The sequence below is a fragment of the Euleptes europaea genome, chromosome 15 (genome assembly GCF_029931775.1).
Source record: "Euleptes europaea isolate rEulEur1 chromosome 15, rEulEur1.hap1, whole genome shotgun sequence".
Taxonomy (NCBI): domain Eukaryota; kingdom Metazoa; phylum Chordata; class Lepidosauria; order Squamata; family Sphaerodactylidae; genus Euleptes; species Euleptes europaea.
In genome coordinates, this window is record NC_079326.1 from 4,378,661 (window position 1) to 4,402,441 (window position 23,781).

Sequence of the window (23,781 nt, forward strand, 5' to 3'; positions counted from 1 at the left end):
TTCTCCTTCTCTTCTTCCTGTAGGAGCAAAGATGCAGGTACCCAAGACCTCCTGCAGTGGCTTTACGAATGCCTTTCCCAGTGTCAGAATCTTTTGACTAGAGATGCCAGGGAACAAAGCTGGTAGTGAACCCAGTTTTGGATTTGTAGATCGTAGAATCTGAGACCCAATGGATCACCAACAACAATGAAATAGTGTTTCAGGAACAGGCAGACTATATGGCTGAATCTTCAGATTAATTTCTCACTCAGTTGTTCCATTTTTTGGTGGTTGCCTGCTTTTCATTTTGCACAATTTATATTTCCAATGCAAGCAATAAATGGGAGGAGGAGGAGAGGAGGAGGAGGGGGGAGGGGAGTAGAAGTTGGGTTTAATACCCCACTTTTCTCTACTGAAAGGAGTCTCAAAGTGGCTTGCAATCAGTTTCCTTTCCTCTCCCCACAACTGGCATCTTGTGATGTAGGTAGAGCTGAGAGGGTTCAGAGAGAACTGTGACTAGCCCAAGGAAACCCAGCAGGCTACATGTGGAGGATGGGGAAACCAACGAAGTTCACCAGATTAGAGTCCGCTGCTCTTACCACGACACCACACTGCTGTAACTGTTTACAGACCCAAGAGAAGTTGACTGCAGCCTCTTGAAAACCAATTGTTTGTAGCATCCACTGAGCAGTGAAGCAAATTTTTCCATCTCTCTATCATCCGGCATTTGCAATTGCTTGCAGTGATGTGGCAAACTCACCAAATGTGTCTGATCGCCAGATCTCTGGATGGATGCAGGTGCCCAAGGGGAAGTTTACAGAGAACTATGCACTGATTTAAGTCATTCCACAGGGCATTTATGAGGGGGCACACAACACAGGCCAAGTAGTCCATACTGCGTCTACTCACAATGAGCCGGTTATCCACTGGAATCTTACAGCAGTACAATTCAATGTTTGTGTTAATCTCTATCTATCTCACAAGGGTATATTCTTTTAACACTTGACCCAACTGCTGCAGCACCATTTTGTAAAATTATTATTATTTGCTTCACTCAGCTAAGAAATGGCATTGATTTTTTTTTAAAAAAATATAATGTATAGGCAAGGATTTTGATGGCATTTGAATTAAACCTTTGGTCTACATGTGCTTTGTGATGGAGGAAGAAGGGGCTGCTCCATAAAAATTTAAATTATTTTCTCTGTGCTGAACAGCAAACAAAAGCACACAAAAGCCCTGCCCATGATACAGATTTTCCATTGTTGGAAAGGGTCCCATATCCCACCTGGACAATTCAGAGAGCAATCATAAACAGGTCTACTCACAGGTCTATTCAATGGGGCTTACTTCCAGGAAAGTGTTTTTAGGATTGCACTGTTGGTCACCTGAAGAATAAAGATTCTGTAGGACTTTTTGTTCTAGCTAGTGTATCAATTTAGAGCACCTCTCAGCCACATTTCACACCAGTAAAATACAATAGGCTTTCAAAAGATTCATCAGCTTCAGACTCAGCTCTCGATCTGGGCTGACAAGCTCACTGCAGGCTCGCCAACTGGGGGAGCTACCCCCCCCCAGTCCCGATATGGGCTGAGGAGCCCACTGTGGCCAGCTGAGGCAGCCACCCACCCTGCTCCCAGTCTGGGCTGGCGAGGCCTGGCCTGGCCCGACGAAGTGACATTTATGTCATATCCGACCCCCTGTTCTACAGGGTTTAAATGAGGCCTCTGAATCTGTGTAGCCACGCAGTGGTTCTCAACCTTTTTTGCTCCATTCCCCCCTTTCACCATTGTTCAGAATGAGTGTTAAGCTGCAGTACTGCAGTCCAAAGTTCTGCTCACTACCTGAGTTTCAAGGTCGACTCCGCCTTCCATCCTTCTGAGGTTGGTGAAATGAGTACCCAGCTTGCTGGGGGTAAAGGGAAGATGACTGGGGAAGGCACTGGCAAACCACCCTGCAAAAACAAAGTCTGCCTTGGAAACGTCGGGATGTGACGTCACCCCACGGGTCAGGAATGACCCGGTGCTTGCACAGGGGACCTTTACCTTCCCCCCACCCCAAGATAGTCTAACTATAATTCCCCCTTGTTGAGAACCCATGGTCTAGCGCTTCATTTATGGGGCTCATTTTCATTCAATTTAAGGTATTTTCTGTCTACATGATTTGTTATAGACTATTACAATTTTTGATTTGGCTTTTGGGGCGGGGTGGGGATAATGGTTGTAACATTTGCTGGGTTTCCCTACAGTGTCCCGTGCATTGCAAGGGAGGATGCAAATTCAATCTGTGGCCCATCCTGAACTTCTGAGTCATTTCGAAAAGGTCCTTACCAAGGCCTCAAATATTTCAAGAGAGTCGAAGGTGGCTGAGATACAGATTGAAGAGTGTTTGCTGAGAGCCAGGCCAATCTACTGCAGGATCACGCCACCGACAACTGAGGCAGCCCAATAGGCATAAGCCATGACTTTACGCTAGTGCGCCATTACGATGGCATCACAGACAAATGTGGCCTCATCCGACATTCACGCAGGGTGCATTTCTTTCTGACTTGCTCCCTGCAATAGGGACTTGTACTTGCAACCTGTCCCGTTCATATTTACGTAGTCAGTAATTTCCACTGCCTTCCATGGGACTTTGCCTTAGGAAGCATACATGAGCAGCTATTGAACTCTGTCCTACGTCTCTCGATTTGGGATTCACACTTTCTTCCAAGTTCCAGGGGACTGCAGTATGGTGGCGTCATGGGAATTCCTAATCTCTTGAATGTGTATTAGCAAATCGTGGGGTTGGGTGTCCTATAAAGCTCAACGTTCTTGCGGCGCTGGTAAAGTCTTATCACCATCTCCCCACCTATTGCGAGGAGAGAAATCATGGGTTCGTGCGGTCGTCTCCCCACAACCCTGCGAGGTCGATGAGGCGGGGAATCTTGCGGCCGGCTTGTTTTACAGGGCTATGCGACGTGACCCCGAGGGGCCCCGGAGTGCTTTGGAGGCAAGGACCTCAAAGGATGAGAATCGAAAAGGCAACCAAGCAGGGAGGACTCGTGCCTGCCGCGGCCCCGAGCGCGGGCGGGGGCGGGGGCGGGGGCGGGGAGGCGGCCTCTAGGACCCAGCGGAGGCGGGGCGCCCCCCCCCCCAGCAGCACCTGCCCGGCCGGGCTGGCGGGCTGGCTGGCTGGCGGGCAGGATGGCGGGGCTGCTGCGGCGGCCGTGGCTGTGGCCGTGGCTGTGGCTGGGGGCGTGGGCGTGGGGGTGGCGGGCGCTGCCCGAGGTGGTGTTCCGCTGCCCGCCGTGCAGCGCGGAGCGTCTGGCGGGCTGCGCGGCGGCGGCGGCGGCGGGGTCCGGGCCGGGCGTGGGCTGCGCGGAGGTGGTGCGGGCGGCGGGCTGCGGCTGCTGCGCGGAGTGCGCGCGGCTGGAGGCGGAGGCGTGCGGGGTGTACACGCCGCGCTGCGCCGCCGGCCTCCGCTGCTACCCGCCGCCCGGCGCCGAGCTGCCGCTGCAGGCGCTGGTGCGGGGAGAGGGCACCTGCGCCCCGCGCGACCCCCGCGACCGCGACCCCCGGCCCCCGCGCCCCGCGCCCACCGGTGAGTGCCGACGCCCACGACGCCCTGCGAGGGAAGGGAAGGGAAGGGAAGGGGCGCGGGGGTGGGGGTCCCGCGGGCTTGGCTGCCTCCCTCCCTCCCCCCCCCCGTCTCCCCTGCGCGCCCCTGCGGCCGGCGAGCGCGCCGGGCCCCCTTCTCCGCGGGCGCTGCTTTAGCCGCGGGTCCGTGTCTGGTGGCGCTTTCGGCGGGCCAGCCGGTCCCAGCGCCGGCGCTTGAGCCGGGGGGCGGCAGGGGGGGACTCGGAGGACGGGGGGCAAGAAGCCTCTTGGAGGGGCGAGGGGGCGTGAGGGCGCCGAGCGGCTAAAAGGGCTGCTATTGCGGAGAAATGCGGCAGGCGGCGAGTTGAGGGAAGCCGTGTGCCGCAGAGTTCATAGGATCATAAAGTTGGGAGGGACCCCCAGGGTCATCTAGTCCAACCCCCTGCCCAAGGCAGGGAATTCACAACTGCCTCCCCCCCACACACACACACCCAGTGACCCCTATTCCATGCCATTAAAAACTCCTCCAGGATCCCTGGCCCATCTGGCTCCCTGACCCCAAAGTGGTGATGGGCATTCCCCAGGGCATGGAAGAAAGGGCCACGAGAGCCAAACACTGCTGTGGTCTAATCTCAAGCGCAGGTTTGAACTCGGCATATGTGAGGAGAGGTGAGCGGGAGGTTCAAGAAAGGTTTGGAACCAAGTTGGCCCAGCAGTATCGGGACCAATGATATATTGTGGCAGGTGGGGGGGGGGGTGGGGGCAGAGGATTAGACATATGGGTATACTAGGTAGACAAAATACATAGATAGTCCCATTGGTCCATATCAAAATCCAAAAACAAAAGCCATGTAATACCTTTTATTCAGACCAACCAAGATAACAGCGCAGTGTGCAAGCTGTCAAGCCCTTCAGAGGTACCCCTTCCTTTTTAAAAGGGTTTTAGTTTTTTTTTTTTTAAGCATCCAGCCTGATAAAAGAGATCTCTGCAACTCAAAAGTTTGCATGCTGTTTTGTGTCATTTTGATTGGTTTTCATAAACAGAACGGCTTTTGCATCTTATAGCTTGAGTAGAAGGGGTGTGTATGAAGCATTTGGCCCTAGGGGAACAGGATGTGGGAAGTGGATGAGGCAAGGTAGGTGTCAGGTGAGTGAAAGAGGTGCAGAGGAGGAACAGATGCTGGCATAGGGATGGGTGAGTGTGTGTAAGCAGGCACTTTGTCCCTGAGAGAAGAGTGAATGGCAGTGGGTGAATGAGAACAATGGGCAATGGATGAAAACAGTAGCATAGCAAAATGGTTCTCAAACTTTTAAAAAAGGGACTCCCTTCTACTCTTACTTAACTTTCCAGGATGCGCTTGCCAGATGACTCCATATTATTATTCCCTCCCAACATAACATGTCAAATGTCTTCATCATTGAACACTAAACTGAGTTTTTATATTTTATTTTTCATGCTTTAGTATTAGCTAATGGAAAGCATTACCAAACAATAGGCTGTATTTCATGTCCATTTTAACCATGGTGCAGAAGCAAAGGCAGATTTGCCATGGAACCTCTCGTGGCTTTCCTCTCCTAGCTCACAGTTTTTCTTCCTCCTGGCCTCACAATCCATTCAGAAAAGCACCACGATCCAATCTGGGTCCTCACCCACAGGATGAAAGGCACAGACGAGAAAGTCTCTCACGGTAGGAATTGTGTGTGTGTGTGTGGGGGGGGTATGAACACAGGGCACAGACATGTTTTGGGAATGGGAAGGGATCAGGGAGAGTTTTGGTATCAAATATGAACATGTGGAGCTTTGGGCTCTGGAAAATAGATCTATAGTAGGAAACACCAAGAAGTGAGCTATTATGCTATTATGCTATTATGAAAAATTCTGGGTTGTGCTACTTCAGATTGTAGGTGAGGTATCCTATTATTTCAGTGCTCCATGCATGTGTTAAAGAGAGCACACTAGGAAATCATTCACATATATCAAAATTCTGCCATCACATTCTGAAAGAGCCATTTCACACTTTATCTGGCAGTTGTGTGTGTTTATTCTAGGGACTCTTGTGTTACTCTGATGTTTCTCACAGCAATCACATAAAGTGTAAATAGCAGATATGAATCCCTGAATGCTCACTGCACACTTTGAAAAGCTGTGGCCTCTTGAGACTTCCTGGCATGTGCCCCCAGGGGTGTTTAGGAACATGTAATCTGCTGTTTACACTCTTGATGCTTTCTACACAAAAACCTGTTGTAACACTGAGTGTATGTTCAGTGAACATGATTGCCCCATAAAGGATGAAGTTACTTCAAGTGACATTTTGGCTACCCACGAGTGACTTCTCCCACTTAGGCAGCTAAAGGTCTGTTTCAACACAATGGTTTGCCATTATGTGAATCAGCTTGTGGGGGATCCTTGGGTTTACACATGGTGATCTAAAAGGAGGTTTCCACTTTTATGATGAACCATAGTTTTTTGGAGTGTCTGAATCACCAACTATTGTTTGCCTTCCCTGCTGGTGGACAGTGCCATTGGTGACCTGTAGGTTTTTCAAGGCAAGAGAGGAACAGAAGTGGTTTGCCATTGCCTGCCTCTGCATGGAGACCCTGGACTTCTTTGGTGGACTCCCAGCCAAGTAGTAACCAGGACCGACCCTGCTTAGCTTCTGAGATCTGGCCAGAATGGGCTAGCCTGGGCCATCCAGGTCAGACCACATTCTTCCCTACAAACCAGGAATAAACCAGAGATTTGAAATCTGGTTTGTGGGGCAGAGAGCAAACCACAGTGGCCTGGATGTAACAATAATCCTAAAAAGCAGAAATCTTTCCTTAAATCGCTATGCATGGGGGAGGAGGAAGCATGTGAGCCCAAGGATCTATTCCCCTCCCCCCAAGCATGCTAGTATAATGACAAATCATGGATTATTATATTTGAACGTTGCAGCACCTGCAGGACACAGTTGCAGGTCTACTTAAATTTTCATTTGTACGAAGGAAAACCTTTTGACGTGAGCATCTAATTACAGTGGCATTAAAATGGACTCTGCTTGAAGTAGAAGGGAAAGTGTGTGCTGCATTAATATGTGTCAGTGTTATGGTTGGGAAAGGGAAGAAACTACTGAAAATGGGTTTTAAAAGTAATTTTCACCTGACATATGCCACACATATTTATTTAACTAAACCCTACCTTCCTCATTCTTTCTACATCTTAAATAGTTGCCTGTATAATGTATTGAATGTATTGATGCAAACTTACTTAAGCACACACTCATTCACACACTCATTCACACACAAAAGAAACCTCAATATTTGGGTATGATATTCAGAAAATTAAGGACATAGTGAGATATAAGGTGAGAGTGACAGCCCATTCCTGAAATGCGCCAGTGGCCCGACCCAAAGGCCTTAGGAGGCTGACGAAAGGCCTCTGCAACTGCAAGGGCCCACACCGCCGGTGCCTGGAAGGCACATGCCGGCGTTAGTGGCCCCAGTGCCGGCGTGCAGGCCCGGCCGCCGGTCCCTGGCCGCCACCACAGCCTCCCGCCAGCATCTGGCCGCCAGCACAGGCCGTGGCGGCGCCCTGGGAGGTGTCCCGGCGTCCTGGGAGGCGTTCCCGAGGTGTTCCTACGGGGGGCGGGGCCGACGTTAGTCGGCCTCCTGAGCTGTTTCGACTCAGGAACGTCCCTTTTTTAATTGTAGATGGGTTGCACGGGTTTTTGCCGCCGGGAGGAGGTTTCGGCGCTGCTGTAAAATGGAATGTGCTGTAAAATGGTCAGGGAGATGTGAAATGAGCCCAGACTTTTGGATTAAATTATTTATATACTGTGGTACAGTTTATTTTAGAAGTTTGTTTCATCAGAACATTATTTGATTTGAGTTTTGAAATCCTTTTATGTAGCATGTGCACATGACCAAAGAATCTCCTTGACAATGCATTAAAAATAAGCAGAACACCTTCTGCACATTTCTCTAATTTTTACTATGGCTGCATATCATGCCAAGAGGGTCTGATAGAAATGCCAGACTTAATCAAATAGTGGGAAATGTGGAACTGTGACTATTTAAAACCAAGTACGTTGGAAGAGATAGCAGTTGAAGTGAGACGCAACCAGGTAGGCGCGTTGGTTGTAGTGATTGTTGGAAACAGTTTGTTTAAATCAGTGGTTCCCAAAGTAGGCAGTACCACCCTCTGGGGGGCAGTGGGATTACCTAGGGGGGCACTAAGAGGCAAGGGGGCAGCAGGGGGGTGCTAGAGGTGGGCCCCTTCGACTGTGTTGTGGGATAGAGTACGGGGCGCTGGGGTTGAGTTTGTGGAGCCAAGGGGGGCGGTGTCCCGAAAAGTTTGGGAACCACTTTAAATGGAACTCTGCAATAGAAAAAGGAAGAAACTTAACTCCGCCTAACACCCTTTGTTCAGTATTGTGTGTCTGCTGGATGCTCAATATCATATGAGCAAAAGATGGAAGTTTTTCCTTTACCAGCAGAGATGGAGAATTTAGCCTTACTGAATTTAAGCAAGAGGAGTACAGGAAAGAGGCTTCATGTCACTCTCAAAACTGATGTGAAACCAGTTTGATAGGAACTTTGGCAAGAATCATTTTTGTCTGTGAGGAGGCAGGTGCTGATTGGTTGTTCCATGCGTAAATTCCATGATCTGTACCTATTTTGCATAGGCAAGGTTAGGGAGAGGGGAGGAAAATCTTTTGATTGGGGATTGGAATGCAAGACTTGTATGCAATTTCTAAATTAAGGGGTTGGCAAGCTTATTTTGTCCCTGATGGGAGTCAGGAAGGTTGCCCAAGTGAAACAAGGAATAATACTGAGAATTCTCCTGCTGTGGGCTTTCGGCATTGTTTAATCTTCCACTGAGGTCTGTGCTGCCAATCCAGAAAAAGCTGAAGGCAGAATGAAATACAAATAATCCAGAGCGAGAAACGGATGCCGTTGCTGATTGCAAAAAAGGCTGTGGGTATTCTGGGGATTGTTGGAACAAAAGTATCAAGTCTGTGGAAATCAAACTGACTGGCCAAGTATAATTGTACCCTTTGGGGTCCAGTGTTAGAAAGTTTTGAATGTTCACTTCCCTCTTGAAGTTGAAAAACAAGATTGCTTGGTACCGATTACGTTTACTGAAGCCAACTCTTGACTCCGTTGGAGTGGATTTCCTGCTATTAATTCACACTCTACATTCCATTTGTTGCACCTATCCATGCCTACAACCAAACGTTACTGCCAGCTGCTTGCACTGAATTCTTCCAAATCATATATCTAATGAGTCCATGCATTTCATTCCAGACTTCTAAGTGATAAATGTCCACTTGGCAATTGATCCCAGATCTCAAAGACTGGTCCATTTTTGAAATGTGCACTCTGCTGTGTGAGGATTGCTGCAGCCATCTACAAACTTGTTTATGCTAAAGACTGACTGCTTATTACTCTATTAATGGACATGGAAATGCACAGAAAAGTGTATTCTGAAAACCCAGTAACTGATTCACAGAGGAGATTTGGAAATGGTAGGAATACATTTGGCATCCCTGGTGGTTCTCTTATTATGAAGCAGATGTGCTGGACCTTTACTGTTAACAATGTGGGAATGAGGAATAGAACTTTGATACCTGGCTCTTGATTACCCAGAATGCTCAGTTAACCAGTATCTCCTAAAGGACCAATTTTCCCTTAATCGCCACACTGCTGCATTTTCAGGTGTGTATGCTCCCCACTTCTACCTCTTCAGCTGACCAGCTTGATGCCTCTGGACCAGGGGTGAGGAAGCTTTTCCCCCCGTCAAGGGCCATTTGCTCATTTATAACATCATTTGGGGGCCATAACCAGGTGTAGATCTCCCGGCCCGGGGGGGGGGGAGGCTAGGGTTGTCAGGTCTCCAGCCACCACCTGGAGGTTGGCAACCACAGGGGAGGCCACGCAGAGAAGTCCTGGAGGGCACCCCTGCTCCCCCCTCCCAGGTAAGAGGGCAGCCAGCAGTGGGCCCCCAGCAAACGAGGCGCCAGGGGGGCGCAGCCCACAGCCAGTCCTCAGGGAAGGGAGGAAGGAAAACAGAGAAATGGAGGGGGAGAAAAGGACAGAACGAGACAGACAAAGAAAGAGACGAGGGGGAGAAAGGAGAAAGAGTGACAGAAAAATAGGAAGAGAGAAAAGCCTTCCCCCCCACACACACACACACACCCGCCAGCCCCACGCAACCGGGCCCCACTCCCCACGCCCTCCCACCCCCCACCCCCAAGTCCACAAAAGGCCAAGCCAGATCGGCTCCGGCGCGCATGTTACGCCGCTGGGATGCCCGGGGGCCTCTCCCCGCCCCCCTTTGTCGCTTGACAGGTGGCGAGAGGGGCTTACAGTGTGCCGTGGCGTTCCTGCATGCTGCGAGTGTAGGGGGCAGCCTTGGGGGAAGCATCCCTCCCCCTCCCCCCTCCTCTCGCCGACAGTCGACGAGAGGAGGTCCAAAGGGCACCGTGGCCCCAAGAACACCCTCGGGGAGGGCCGCGCTGTGCTGCGCCTCCGCGGCTGGGCCCTGGAGCTCCCGAGGGCCACTGAAAATGTTCTCGGCCCCCGGGCCGGACGTTCCCCATCCCTGCTCTGGACACTGCTGTGCTTCTGACAACTGGCACTGCCAGCTGCCGCTGTCCTCTGGCGCCTTCTTCCTCCTCCTCACCCTGCATTGAGCTATTGGGAGCCGGATGTGCCTGAGGGTCCCGGGCAGCAGGTCCACTTGTCTACCTGGTACGTGGGATTGGCTTAGGGGGAAGAGTCCTGCTGAGTGTGGGGCTGCCACCATGGCATTTTCAATGGTCTCTGCAGATTTCTCTGGGTAGGGGGCACAGCAAAATAATAACCTTGACTATCTGACACATTTGATTAACTGGCAAACCGAGTTCCCAATGAGTGCTACGTAACACAGCTTTGCTGTATTTTCTCTGCCATGCAAAGCTTGAATAAGTGATTAATGATAAACCTTGAGAGAATTTGTGTGCTCATTGGAGCCAAAGATAGTTTGGGGTTTTTTTTCTGGATCAGGTGGCCATTTTGTGCTGTGTCATGCAGCTCATTTTTGATGTCTTTAAACTGCTGAATCTAAAATGACAACTTGAAAAAGAGCATCTGTGATGGTCTTCAGTAATACCAAAGACTTTTCTTCCTAGACTTCCTAGATGGTTTTCTTCCTAGTAGACCTAGGTGCCTACTTGTGGGTTTCCTGGGGGATCTGATTGGCTACTGTTGCTAGGCTATGTAAGGGCAGCCATACTGGATCAGACCAGGCCATCTAGTCCAGCATCGTGTCTCACATGGTTGCCCACTAGATGCATCTGGAAAGGCTACAAGCAGGGAAATGTGGCCAGTGCTAACTCTTGTTGTTGCCCCCAGCTACTTATATTCAGAGAGTTGCTGTCTTGGAGTATGGCGGTGCCACTGAGTTATTGTAAGCAAATAGCCATTGATGGATCTACTCTCCGTGAAACTGTCTGAACCCCCTTTAAAGAAAGCCTTCTAAACTAACAGCCTTCACTACATCCTGTAGTGTATTACATGAATTGCACACATAAATTACTCACAGAATGAAAAGGTGCTTCTTTTTTGTCTTCTCTGAATCTGCTGCTCACCAACTTCGTTGGCTGCCCTGCTTGTTCTAGTGTTATGGGAGAAGGAGAAAAACTTCTCTGTCCATTTTCGCTTTCTCATGTATAATTTTATAAACTTCTATCATGCCTCTTGCCCCGTTATTTTGTATGTATACATCTGAATGTGTACATCAGGGTGGATTTGATTTAAATCACTAGTCAGTAAGACTAGATTTAAATAATAGTTTTCTGCACTCTTTTACGGCCTGCTGCCATTATAGGTTTTCTCCTCCAGGGAGAGAATAATATGATAAACCTCAGGCTATACACACAAAGATCCCAAGACTTGTAGAGTATTCTGCTCACTTTCCCTCCTCACACTTAGCTCCTTGAGCAGATCTGTTCCACTTCAAACAATCTTCTATTCATTGAGCTTCTTAGCACTTAAGAGGTAAGGGGCTGATTTGCAAAGGAACAATGGGATTAAGGTCTTTTTCCCAACTCTGTTTATTTCTGCCACGAAGAAGAGGAATGTTATCTCTGCGGACACAAATTCATAGTTTTGAGAACTATAAAACCAAGCATCTGTGATAATATCTTCTAGACTGAAAAACTGCCCAAAATAATTTTACAGAAACCTCTGGAAGAGCATGACCTTGTGAATGGATTAATGGAATTCATTTACCAAAACATTTAAGCACTGCATGAATATACAGCCTCATGCTTCATAATTAAAAACTAATCCTTATTTATGATGAATAACCTTGGGATTATAATGTATCTTAAATAGAAAACTGTCTTTAGATAGATTTTCCCTCAAAAAGCAGTTTATTTAAAAAATCCAAATTAAATTTTAAAAAATCCTATTTGAATTTAAAAAATCTGATTTTTTAAAAAATCATTTATTTTTATCCACCCTGGTGTAAATAGATCTGTACAAAGGAATCATAGATCTATTCAAGGGCATCATGATACTGGTTGTTTTGTTTTCACTCGGTTGTGCAGAATTTACCCTTTTTACCACCACAGCACACTGAACTGACATTTTCATTGGGCTATCCTTCATGACCTCAAGATCTCTTCCTTGGTCAGTAACTACCAGTTTAGACCCCATCAGCACATATTTAAAGGTAGGGCTTTTTGCCCCAATGTTCATCCCGTTACACTGATATTGAACCTCATTTCCCACATTTCCCACACATTTATCCAGTTTGGAGAGACAGTTTTGAAGTTCTTCACAATCCACTCTAGTCTTCACCATTCTGAATAATTTGACCACTTGATTGCTTATCCCTGATTCCAGATAAGTTATGAATGAATTAAATTCATGAATTGGTCCCAATTCTGATCCTAGCAGGACTCCACTGCGTAGTTCCCTCCACTGCAAGAACTGTTCATTTCTGTTTCCAGTAGTTTACCGTATATACTCGCGTATAAGCCGAGTTTTTCAGCCCAAAAAATGGGCTGAAAAAGCTGGCCTCGGCTTATACGCGGGTCAATACGGGGGGAGGGAGGAAGGGGGGAAACTTACCGCCGCCGCCGTGCCGTGCCGCTTCCTGCCGCCGGGAGCGGCCTGGGGCAGCCTCCTGCAATTGCAGGAAGGCTGCCCCGCCTCCCCCGGGCCGCGCCGCCGCTTCTCCCCGCCGGGAGCGGGCTGGGGCAGCCTCCTGCAATTGCAGGAAGGCTGCACCGGGGGCCCCCAGGCTGCGCCGCCGCTTCTCCCCGCCGGGAGCGGGCTGGGGCAGCCTCCTGCAATTGCAGGAAGGCTGCACCGGCTTCCCCCGTGCTGCGCCGCCGCTTCTCCGCTCCGGGAGCGGCCTTGGGCAGCCTCCTGCAATTGCAGGAAGGCTGCCCCGCCCCCGCCCCCGCGCCACGCCGCCGCTTCTCCCCGCCGGGAGCGGGCTGGGGCAGCCTCCTGCAATTGCAGGAAGGCTGCACCGGCTTCCCCCGGGCCGCGCCGCCGCTTCCTGCCGCCGGGAGCGGCCTGGGGCAGCCTCCTGCAACTGCAGGAAGGCTGCCCCGCCCCCTCTCGGGCCTCGCCACCACCGGACCCTCGCCGCTGGAGAGCCCTGTAAGGTAAGCCTGCGGGGGGGAGGGGTTATAAGCCGACCCTCGGCTTATACGCGGGTGCCTAATTTTCCCCCATTTTTGGGGAGAAATTAGGCACCTCGGCTTATACGCGGGTCGGCTTATACATGGGTATATATGGTAACCTGTTTCTGATCCACAAGAGGACCCTGCACTAATCACTGGTGGTCTAGAACAATGTTAGCTCCCAGCATCTGATGCCACAGAATTGAATTTTCTAAACAAAATTGTTCCAGCTTTCTTTCATCTGATAGTAAAATATTCTTGCTTGAATTTTCCCATCCCTGCTGTCTTTAGCTGTGATCTTGTTAACTTGCTTTAGGATCTGCTGTGTTCGTCCCTCTGCTACTTTTCTGGTGTATTTCATGCATCTGATGCAGTTCCTACAAAGCTTTGTGTACAATCCATCAACTAGCCTCTAAGACAGGGGTGTCAAACATAAGGCCTGTACTGGTGGCTGGGCAGGCAGGCTTGGCTGCTATTGCAGCACGGTGCAGAGGGAGCTGAGGGAGGGAGTGGCAGGTAGCGAAGAAAGGAACCGAAGCCGAGGCTTCTGCAATCTGGCAGGCTGCACTAAGCAGTAGAGACAGCAGGAAATTCCAAGTCCAGTAAACAATTCCAGAAGTCAGGCCGGGGCTGGTACTTATCAGAGTCTAGGCAGCAGGGTTGTCAAATAAGCAGTCCGAGGTCAGGGTCACTGGCAAGTCAGTCCGTCCTTATCCAAAGGCAGTCCGGGGTTGAAGGCAGGCAAGAGAATACTGAAGTGGAGCATCACTGAGGCCAGAGATCAGTTCTTTGCTTCCACGCCTTGGTTCATTCCCTCTGTTCCTTAAATCTGTCAGCTCTCAGAACAAGGTTGGTCTGGCCATCAATCACTATCATCTTCCACAGCTACAACCTCTCGCCTAGCCTGAAGTCTCTCAGACTGTCTTCTTTTGCTCATTAGAGCTCTAAATCTTTTCCTCCTGCGAGCTCCTGGGGAGGATTCCTCTCCTGATAGCTGGTTTCCCATGGGGATCTGTAATTCCTTCGCCTGACTTGGCTTGATCGTCTCCGTAGTCTCCTTTGATCTAACAGCTGGTTCAGGAGGCTTGTCGGCTGCATTCTCTTTAGAGACTGCTAATTGCTGTAGCTTGCCCTCTGAGCTCTCGGACTCAGGTGAGGCCATGACAAGGCCTGTGGGCCGGGGCCGGTCCCTTGAGAGCTCTTATCCAGCCCGAGAGCCAGCTGAGGCAGTCACCCCTTCCCACTCTCAATCTGGGTTGGGGAGCTCGCTGCAGACTCTCCAGCTGAGGCAGTCACCCCCCCCCCCGCACCCCGGGCCAATCTGGGCTGGCAAGGCATGGCCCAGCCCAACCAAATGACATTTATGTCCTATCTGGCCCTCATAACAAATGAGTTCGACACCCCTGCTCTAAGATGTCCCAGCACAGTCGCTTCATAATCCAGAGTCTTTCTGTTTATTGGATTTGAGGTTGTAGCTTTTCTTTTGTAGAGTGTTTTTGAGTAGCCACCTTGTCAGTAAGCACTTTGTAGCACCTTGTCAGTAAGATAAGACCAAGGTGGCATTTTAGCATTGATGGAAATTTCACTAAATTGCCCCTACTATACCTTGGCTTTCACTTTTATTAGTGATTGCTCTGGTTTTATTGGTAGTCAGTTAGAAGATCCAGCAATCTATCTGATCTTCCCAAGGACTTCAAAGGTTAAAAGAGTAACTACTGTGGCTGTTATGAAACTACTAGCATAAGTAATGGATATAATACAAGTGACTAACAGAAATAAATGGCTTTTTAAATTCCACATGCTTGTCTTTGTGGGTTGCATTTGTTTGTGGACCACAGGGAAAGTTTTCAGAACAGGTTAACTTGATTTTTCTGGTTCTGTCTTGTCTATTCACAGATATTCTGTTATTGCCCCCTTGTCTCAGGGCTGTCGACCCCCCCCCCCCCACCTGTAGATTTTAGGATGGTGGAAATTAAGCTTGGGATTTGCTAAAGGGAATTGTTGGGACTTTTGACTGAGAGACCACAAACAGTTTGTCTTATCCACAGCCAGGGATTAAGTACAGATAAACAATTTGGGGGATTGGAGAAGAAAGTGAATGAATGATACACATGGTTTATGTAAGGTACACATGGTTTATGTAAGATAAACAATTTGGGGGTATGGAGAAGAAAACGAATGAATGGTACACATGGTTAATATACAGCCCAATCCTCACCATTCCTGGGTTAGAACAGAGTCTGGAAAACATAATGGTATGCCAGCACTGCTTGCCAGTCCTGTCATGTTTACATAACTGCCTATGCTGGATCAGACCAAAGGTCCTTCTACTCCAGCACTCAGTGACCATCCAGGTGTCCTTGGGGGACTCACAAGGAGAGCACAATGGAAACTGTCTCCATCAGCTGTTAAACAGAGAGGAAGTGAATATGGATGCTGCATTAAGTTGTTAGAAACTGATAACAAGTTCCCTGGAAATTGGTCTAATCTTAAGCGATGTACCAGTATAACAGTTTAGGATTCTTTGGTGTTTCTGTTATTGGTTGCAATGGTACTCTGATTTGCTTTTCCTACCTAAAGTACTTAAAGGGACAGTTTACTTGAAAGAATTCATAGATTGTCCTGTCCTCAGCTGGGCTTGACAAGGGACAGGGCTTTTTCAGCCCTGGCCTGGTGGAACAGTCTTCAAAGTAGCACAAGGGCCTTGCGGGACTAGGGTTGCCAGGTCCCTCTTTGCTACCTGTGGGAGGTTTTCGGGGCGGAGCCTGAGGACGGCGGGGTTTGAAGAGGGGAGGGACTTCAATGCCATAGAGTCCAATTGCCAAAGCGGCCATTTTCTCTAGGTGGAGATCAGTTGTAATAGCAGGAGATCTCCAGCTAGTACCTGGAGGTTAAACCAAAATTCACTACTATATACACAGAAGTGTCTATCTTTTTATTAGTACCTGGAGGTTGGCAACCCTGTGCGGGACCTAAAGGAGTTCTGCAGGGCCTGCAAAACAGAACTGTCCCACCAGGCCTGTTTAGTGGCTGCAAACGAAAGGAAACGCCACCTTGTTTTAATGTATAATGAAGAATGATTTTAAAGTATGTTTTAATATATGTTTTAACCTACGTTTTATGATTTTGATCTTGTGACCTGCTCTGAGCTCAGCTTGCCAGGAATGAGGGTGGGATAGAAATGCAATAAATACATTACTTAATTACTCATCTGCTTCAGTGTGGTAATCGGTAGTACATACTGGTTTAATAAACTATTTATACCTCATCTAATTAATCCTGATAGTTTCTATGTTATTATAGCCTGATAGTCTATATGTTATTATAGCCATAAAAACATGCAATAAAGTCAAACACAATAAAAAGCAGGGCCTCTTCCAGGTATTGGAGGTTGGCAAAATGCCTTTTGTTGGGCTTCCCCACTTAGTGCCCCCCCCCCCGGCACAACTCCCCCATTTGTCAGTGTTGCTCATATGTTGCCTTTCAGCCCCCGCTGGTGCCGATGACCCTGTTCACCACAAGCAACGGAGGGAGCAGCCTCCACACGCCTCTAAACAAGAGAGCCGTGGTGCCTTTAAATGCTGCTGCCTGTATCCGGCCATTTCTCCCACCACCCACCACCCATCACCTCCAGGGTGTGACGGCTGCTGTCATCCGCCCAAGGTAACAGCCAGGGAGAGGGAGCGGTGCAGGGGCGAAAGAAGGCAAGCGGACTGCAAGGGATAGTAGCAGCCAGTGCCATTCATCATCCCTTCATTGGTGGTCGAAGAGGTCCAGATCCTTACCTGGGGGCAGGTGGCGGCGCCCGCTTTTAGGGAATCAGCAGTGGGCCCTACCAGGGAGACTGCAGTGGGAGCTACCACTGAAAAGTCTCTCTTGTGTGTTTGCTATCACCCTGTCACACCTCTGAAGGTGGGGGATGCGTCACAAGACCTCTAAAGAAGATCTAACTGTTTGGGGAAGTTCCTGTGCCTAAATGGTGCCAGATTTGGATGGCCTGTAGGACCTCAGGAATATTGCTACAGTTGGGGTGATCACTGCCCAGTGTCCCCTACCCGAAACAGCTAACTAGGCCAAGATTGAGAATGTAGCATCAGGAGGGAAGTTCCATGGGTTGTGTGTGTAGAGGAGACTCACACCACGGGGGGGGGGGGGAATGGCCATAAACCCCTAACAGGAAGGGAGGAAACAGCTGCAGAATGAAGTCTTATCCAAGGTGATCACATGGCTGTTGTAGAGCCTTGGTGCTTTGGGAATATCTGACTGGAGTGTTTTCCTCAAGATGAGGCACCTTTTATAGAAAGCTCATGAAACAGAATTTCTTTACAACCTTCCAAACCGCCAGTGGTATGAAGAGGAGAGACTTGTGACCTTGCCTGGAATTTAGCCTTTGGCCTGATGCTACATTAGCTTTCAGCACAGAGGGTTTTACAACTTCTGCTAATGGAAGTTGCAGTAATTGCAGTGCCCTTTTCTGTTGGATTCATGTTATACAAGCATGTTTGGGCTAGGGAGAGGTAAAAGATCATCCTTCTGTTTGAAACTAGAGTGACTTCTGAGTCATGCTGGAAATTCCAAAAGTGAAGTTCTTTTTTAATATTTAGGTATAATTTAATCATTGATGCTGAAATGTGATTTTTTAAACTTTATCTGTACAGTGCATTAGAAGATTCAGTGTAGGCAGAGGAGCTGGACTCTTCACAGACACCTGATAGTACAATTGCAAAACCTTTACAACAAAAAGCACTGATTTCTTTCTTGTGCTGCAAAGCTGTGCAAAATGTTTTGTGCCTGTTGATTATACTGATTATGTATAATTTTCTGTAAATGTTTAAAATCCTTTTTTGCTATCATTCATAGTTAACAAAATTATGACTTTTTTAGGGGGGGGTTGTTTTTTTGAAAGACAGAATAACTTTCTGCCTGTTTCTTAGAATGCTGCATTGCTTATCTATTTGTTCAATTCAAGGTGCTGGTTTTTATTTTTGAAGCCCTTTACAGCCTTGGGTCCCAGATGATCAAAGGACTCCCTCTCCCAATATGAACCTGTGCAGGCAGCAATACTCTGATCAAGGTCTTTATTTGTTTTTGATTTTTTAAAAAGTTATCATGGTTAGTCACCTTCAGCCCTTCATGGGAGAAACATGAGCTAAAATTTACTCAAAAGAATTCTGTGTGCTATGAGCAAACCGAGGACAGGTCATAGTTTGTACTTGCTTGGCCTTTTAAGTTTCATCACATGCAGAATCTCCAGATGTTATGCAGAACCTTTCATGGCATTCTGGATTTTTTTCTTACACTTTAACAGTCTGTGTGCACTAAACTTTCATTTTTTAGACAAGCTTTTAAATTGTTTTGCTTTTTATATAATTGGTTATAACTCTGCACAAATATATATTTATTGCAGATTGATAAATCCTGGACAACTTCCTTTCAAATATGTTGCATATTTTAATCCATCAAGCTATTAGCAATAGGGCAACACTGCCGTCCTTTTGGGATATAATCCTGAATTCTCTCGGAACAACATTGCAGCACTGGTCAGAAAATGTACTACACTGACAGCCCATTCATGAGGGGGAGGGTTAAGCTGTTGGCTGGAGGCTGTGCAGCTGATCCACCTCCAAAGGAGGATCCCCCCTCCCCGAAGATGAAACCTTGCCCCTTACCTGCAAGCCCCATGGAACCGCTCCATAGCGTTCCATGGGGCTACGCCACCTAAAAAGGTGGCATAACTGCAGGTAAGGGCAAAGGAGGCATTCCTGTCCTGAAGGGGGGTTAGGAAGTCACCTAAAGGTGGTTCTGCTCCAGGAACGCCACCTGGGACGCCAGCATCTGTGCCACTCTGGGCGGTGCAAGTGGCCCGGGCGCCGGCACAAGCAGCCTGGGTTCCAGGGCAGGCCTCTTGCCCCACATCCTAAGGACGTTCACCCTTCCAGCTCAGGAATGGGCTGTAAAGTTTTGTATATAAAAAAGAGGGGCCTGCAGCATCTACCCTACGATGTGACGTAGCTGAACAGTTCTAATTATATCCTTGAGCTTGAAGGAGTCCCTTGCAATCACATACAAGTTTGTTCCTGCACCTTTGCAGGAAGTTCAGCTAGGCTCCTTCTGGGAAGTTGCAAGTATAAAACATTTTTATATTGGCAGAATTAAGCCCAAAAGGTGACTTCACATCACAGTTTTTCAAAATCTTGCACACCGCTCTTCTGTCTTAACTGTAATGTCTGTACATAATTCTGTCTTCTGGCTGACACATGGAGGTGCTTGCTTTTAATATTCATAGGATTTATTTGTAGTCTGTATGCTATGCAGCTCTGCATGCCTCTTACCCAGGGAGCCCATGTTAGGTCTGTGCTCTGTCTTGCAGTATGCAAGTATGCATTTATGCAGTATGCATAAATGGTTGTGTTAGCACAACAGAGAAAGATTTAGCCACACATGCATGCTCACATGACTTACAAATGACCTTTTATACAGAGCAGAGAAGCTGCTGATTCCCAAGCTGTGTGGCTATAAAGCTGAGTTGGCACACCTCAGTCTGAGCTTCTCATTTAAGAACGCAGTCTGCCTGTCTCAAAAAAAATGAAGAAGTGACTTTGCATTTATGAAGCACATGGCAGACCTCCCACATCCCCCCTCCTCCTCAAAGGATGTGCTCACACCTTACTCTGTTTAGTTGGCGTTCCACAGTTCCTCTCCATCTGGTGCCTTTCTATTCCAAGTTTGGCACAAAGCCACTTAAGGACAAAAAAGGCAACCCATAGCAACAAAAAGGGAATGTGTAAAAAGGCAGCTTTAGCACCCCAAATTGTCTTTGTGAAATCAAACTCTCTAAACAGCTCTCATATCCTCCCTTTTCTCACTTCCTCCCTTTCCCTTCTATGCTTTTCTGTTAACTACTCTGTGGGCCTTTCTTATCTCTTGTTTTAGTCTAGTTAATGAGTTGCTTTCCATTTTACTTTTAGGGGACACAGATGTCCACTCCACACCCATGTGTGAAGATCAATGAAAATGTTATCTGGGAAGAGCAGCAAGTGTCTAAATGAAAATAATTTGTGCAGAACTTAATTCTGATGACCAATCAGGAAGTTTCACATGTTATTCCAGAAATACTCCCGTTTTCCCTTCTCCATGCTTGTTTTTCGCTAGTGTCTTTCATATGTATGCTTCCAGTATATGGGTGTGTACACCGCCAGTATCCATTGCATTCACAACTTTGAATATAAAATGTAAGAGGGGGGCATTCCAAAATATGATCAAGTTTTTTTTATTGGATATACTGTAACACCTTTCATGCAGGGGCAACTAACAGCCGCATCCTAAGACCCCCAACCCTGGTGGTGCTCGTCGCTGTGCTATGGCTGTTCTGCAGAACTCATTGGTCAGGCTCTGCCCACATAATGATCATAATGAAATGCATTGCAATCCTGTTGACATCCACCAATCATGTAATACTAACACACCTATGTGTGGAGCCCACAAATGTAGCCAACTGCTGCCCACTGAATTGGCTACAGACCCTGATGTCAGATAGCTGCTGCTTACACAAGGAGTACCTTGAGGTAAAAGGAAAAGAGTGGCTCGCCCTCCCAAGGCTGGTGGCACGAGTGCTGGAGACGGCACACTCCAGTGAGCTCCCCAGACATGGGTTTGAGTTACTATCCTAAGCCCCTTTGGGCCAGGGCTTAGGATGAGGCTCCAAGTGGGCTATTGATGCCTTGGAGATCTTTCCTGCAGATGAGTCTTCCTTAAGTCTAAAAGGCCAGTGATATATTGGGCCAGAGTGCTAGACATTGGGGCAAGAGAGGTACTAATTCAACACACTGTTTAGCCATGAAACTCGATGACTTTGGGCCACTCAGCTGCCTCTCAGCCTGACCTTCCTCACAGGGTTTTTGTGAGGGTAAACTGGGGAGGGGAGAACTATGTAGGGCCAACTCGAGTACCCTGGAGGATAGGCAGAAAACAAATGAGGACGCATAATGAATTAAAGCAGGATAAAACAAACATAGTAAGATTCTTACTGGGTCTTCCTCTCCAGTCATTGACTAGACTTAGTAAACAAAAATTCATTCGTGAAACAAGACTTTTTAACCTGGATTTTGGCAGCACCCAATGCAGAGCACGTAGAGTCTGTTCTTGTCAGCCCTTGGCCCACAGAACCAGAAATCACCACAAAGTCATATAGAGTCCAAGCAAATGGCTTTTACTGGTCAATTAGGCATACAGTGCAAACGAATAAAATGACAGCTATGAGAGACTCACTAGCTGGGAGATAATATAAAGCAGAAAAGGCGGGAGATTACAAGCATAGGCTGAATACAGTTTCCCAGGAGCTGAGTTCCCAGGCCTAGGTATGCGACCTTGAGGGCCAGACAGTACAGCGCAGAGACAGAGGCAATAACGAAACCGAGATAGCAGCCTGACATTCTGCTCCCCTCAAGGCCCCCTCCCAGTTCGCAAGGGGGCTGGCTTATCTGGGTAAGCAATGTGAAAGGCGTTGACGAGGTCGGGGGCGGAGACATCCCGTGCGCGCACCCATTCGTCATAGGCAGGGGGGAAATGTTTCCAACGGACTAAATACTGCAGGTTGCCATGGTGAACACGGGAGTCAAGGATCTTGGAGACTTCGAAGTGTTCCTCCCCCCCCACCATGATGGGTTGCGCAGGAGGTGGATCCGGATGCCACTGTGGAGAAGCAACATGGGGTTTGAGGAGGCTAATGTGGAAGACAGGATGCACACGCCTCAAGGATTTGGGGAGAGCCAGTTCCACCGTGACAGGGTTTATGACCCGGGTGATGGGGAAAGGGCCAATGAATTTAGCACTGAGCTTATGGCACGGACGGGTGGAACGGAGATTTTTGGTGGAAAGGTAAACCAAAGCACCCACTTGCAGATCACCCCCGGGGGAGCGATGTTTGTCAGCTTGTGCTTTGTATTTACGCTTGGCCCGGTCGAGGTTGCTAACGAGCCAGGGCCAAGTGGTACGGAGGGCGTGTGCCCAGGAGGCAATGTCGGGGTTCCCCTCCCCCTCTACATCATCTGCAGGAGCAATAGGACTGAAATCTTGTCCATAAACGGCATAAAATGGGCTAAAACCTGTGGATTGATGCATGGCATTATTGTAGGCATATTCTGCTAAAGGTAACAGTTCCACCCAGTCATCCTGGTGGTAGTTGACATAACAGCGTAAATAGCATTCAAGTACAGCATTAACACGTTCAGTTTGACCATCAGTTTGGGGATGGTATGCACTAGACAACCCTTGTTCCACTCCCACCAACTTGAGGAAAGCTTTCCAAAACTTAGAAACGAAACCACTTCCGCGGTCACAAATTATCTTACGCGGAAACGAATGTAAACGAAAGATATGCGTCACGAAGAGGCGGGCTAGTTTCTGAGCAGAGGGGATCCCTGCGCATGGAATCAAATGTATTTGTTTAGAAAACAAATCAGTAACAACCCACAACACAGTTTTTCCCCCACTGAGAGGGAGATCAGTCATAAAGTCCATAGCAATCACTTCCCAAGGTTTGCTGGGCGTTTCAAGAGGTTTAAGCAGTCCCGGGGGTTTTCCCTGCGATCGTTTCGCAGCGGCACAAACGGGACAGCTGCGGATGAAAGAGTCAATGTCAGAACGCATTCCCCCCCACCAGAACTGTCTGCGCAATAAGTGAAGGGTTTTCAGAAACCCAAAGTGCCCAGCTGTTTTGGCTCCATGAGCTAAATGTAAAACGTCCTTCCGGAGAGCTTTGGGTACATACAATTTTGAGTCCTTGTACCAGGACCCTCCCTGTTCCAAAACACCAGGAGGTAGGGTATGAGCGGAGCGTTCTAAAAGGCACTGGTCCCGAAGGACATTTAAAAAGGACTTGGAGATGGGGATTTTGGAGGGGGGCCCCCCGTCGGTTATGGTGATCTTAGAAACAGTGATGGGGTTAGTGCTTACGTGCGGCGGCGCGCAGACTGCAGGCGGCCGGGCGGCCGGAGGGGTAGGAAGGGCGGGAACGCCGGTCTGTTGCGGTGGCGGCTGGGCAGCCGGTTGGGCTGGCGGAGCCTGTAAGTTGGGTACGGCGTGCTGGTGCTGGGATCGAGTTTGCACAGCCAGCACAGGTAGGGTCCCACGTTGCATAGGGGTGAACAGAGAGTTGGTGGGTCTCTCGAGTTTTACCGGATATTGTGGTAAACGGGAGAGGGCATCCGCGAGAACGTTCTGCTTCCCAGGGACGTGCTTCAGGGTGAAACGGAACTGAGCAAAGAACTCCGCCCACCGTTGTTGTTTCGCCGACAGCTTATGGGACCCCGTGAGGGCAGCTAGATTTTTGTGATCGGTCCAAACCTCAAAGGGGACTTTAGATCCTTCCAAGAATTGCCGCCATAGAGTCAGTGCATGATGAACTGCTGAGGCCTCTTTCTCCCAGATGGGCCAGTTTAATTGAGCGTGCGCAAATTTTTTTGAAAAGTAAGCGCAAGGGTGAAGAAGACCATCCAGTCCTTGCTGGAGGAGAGCCCCTCCCATGGCTACATCGGAAGCATCGACTTGCACAATGAACATTTGAT

General features: G+C 48.6%; 1 protein-coding gene across 1 annotated transcript in view; it reads left to right on the forward strand.

The window, feature by feature from the left end:
* The first annotated feature begins 3,161 nt into the window (after window positions 1-3,161).
* Window positions 3,162-23,781, forward strand: part of IGFBP2 (insulin like growth factor binding protein 2) — a 122,689-nt gene continuing 102,069 nt past the window's right edge. The window contains exon 1 of the mRNA XM_056861622.1: window positions 3,162-3,558. Coding sequence (XP_056717600.1) covers window positions 3,162-3,558 — 397 coding nt within the window. The remainder of the gene's footprint in view (window positions 3,559-23,781) is intronic.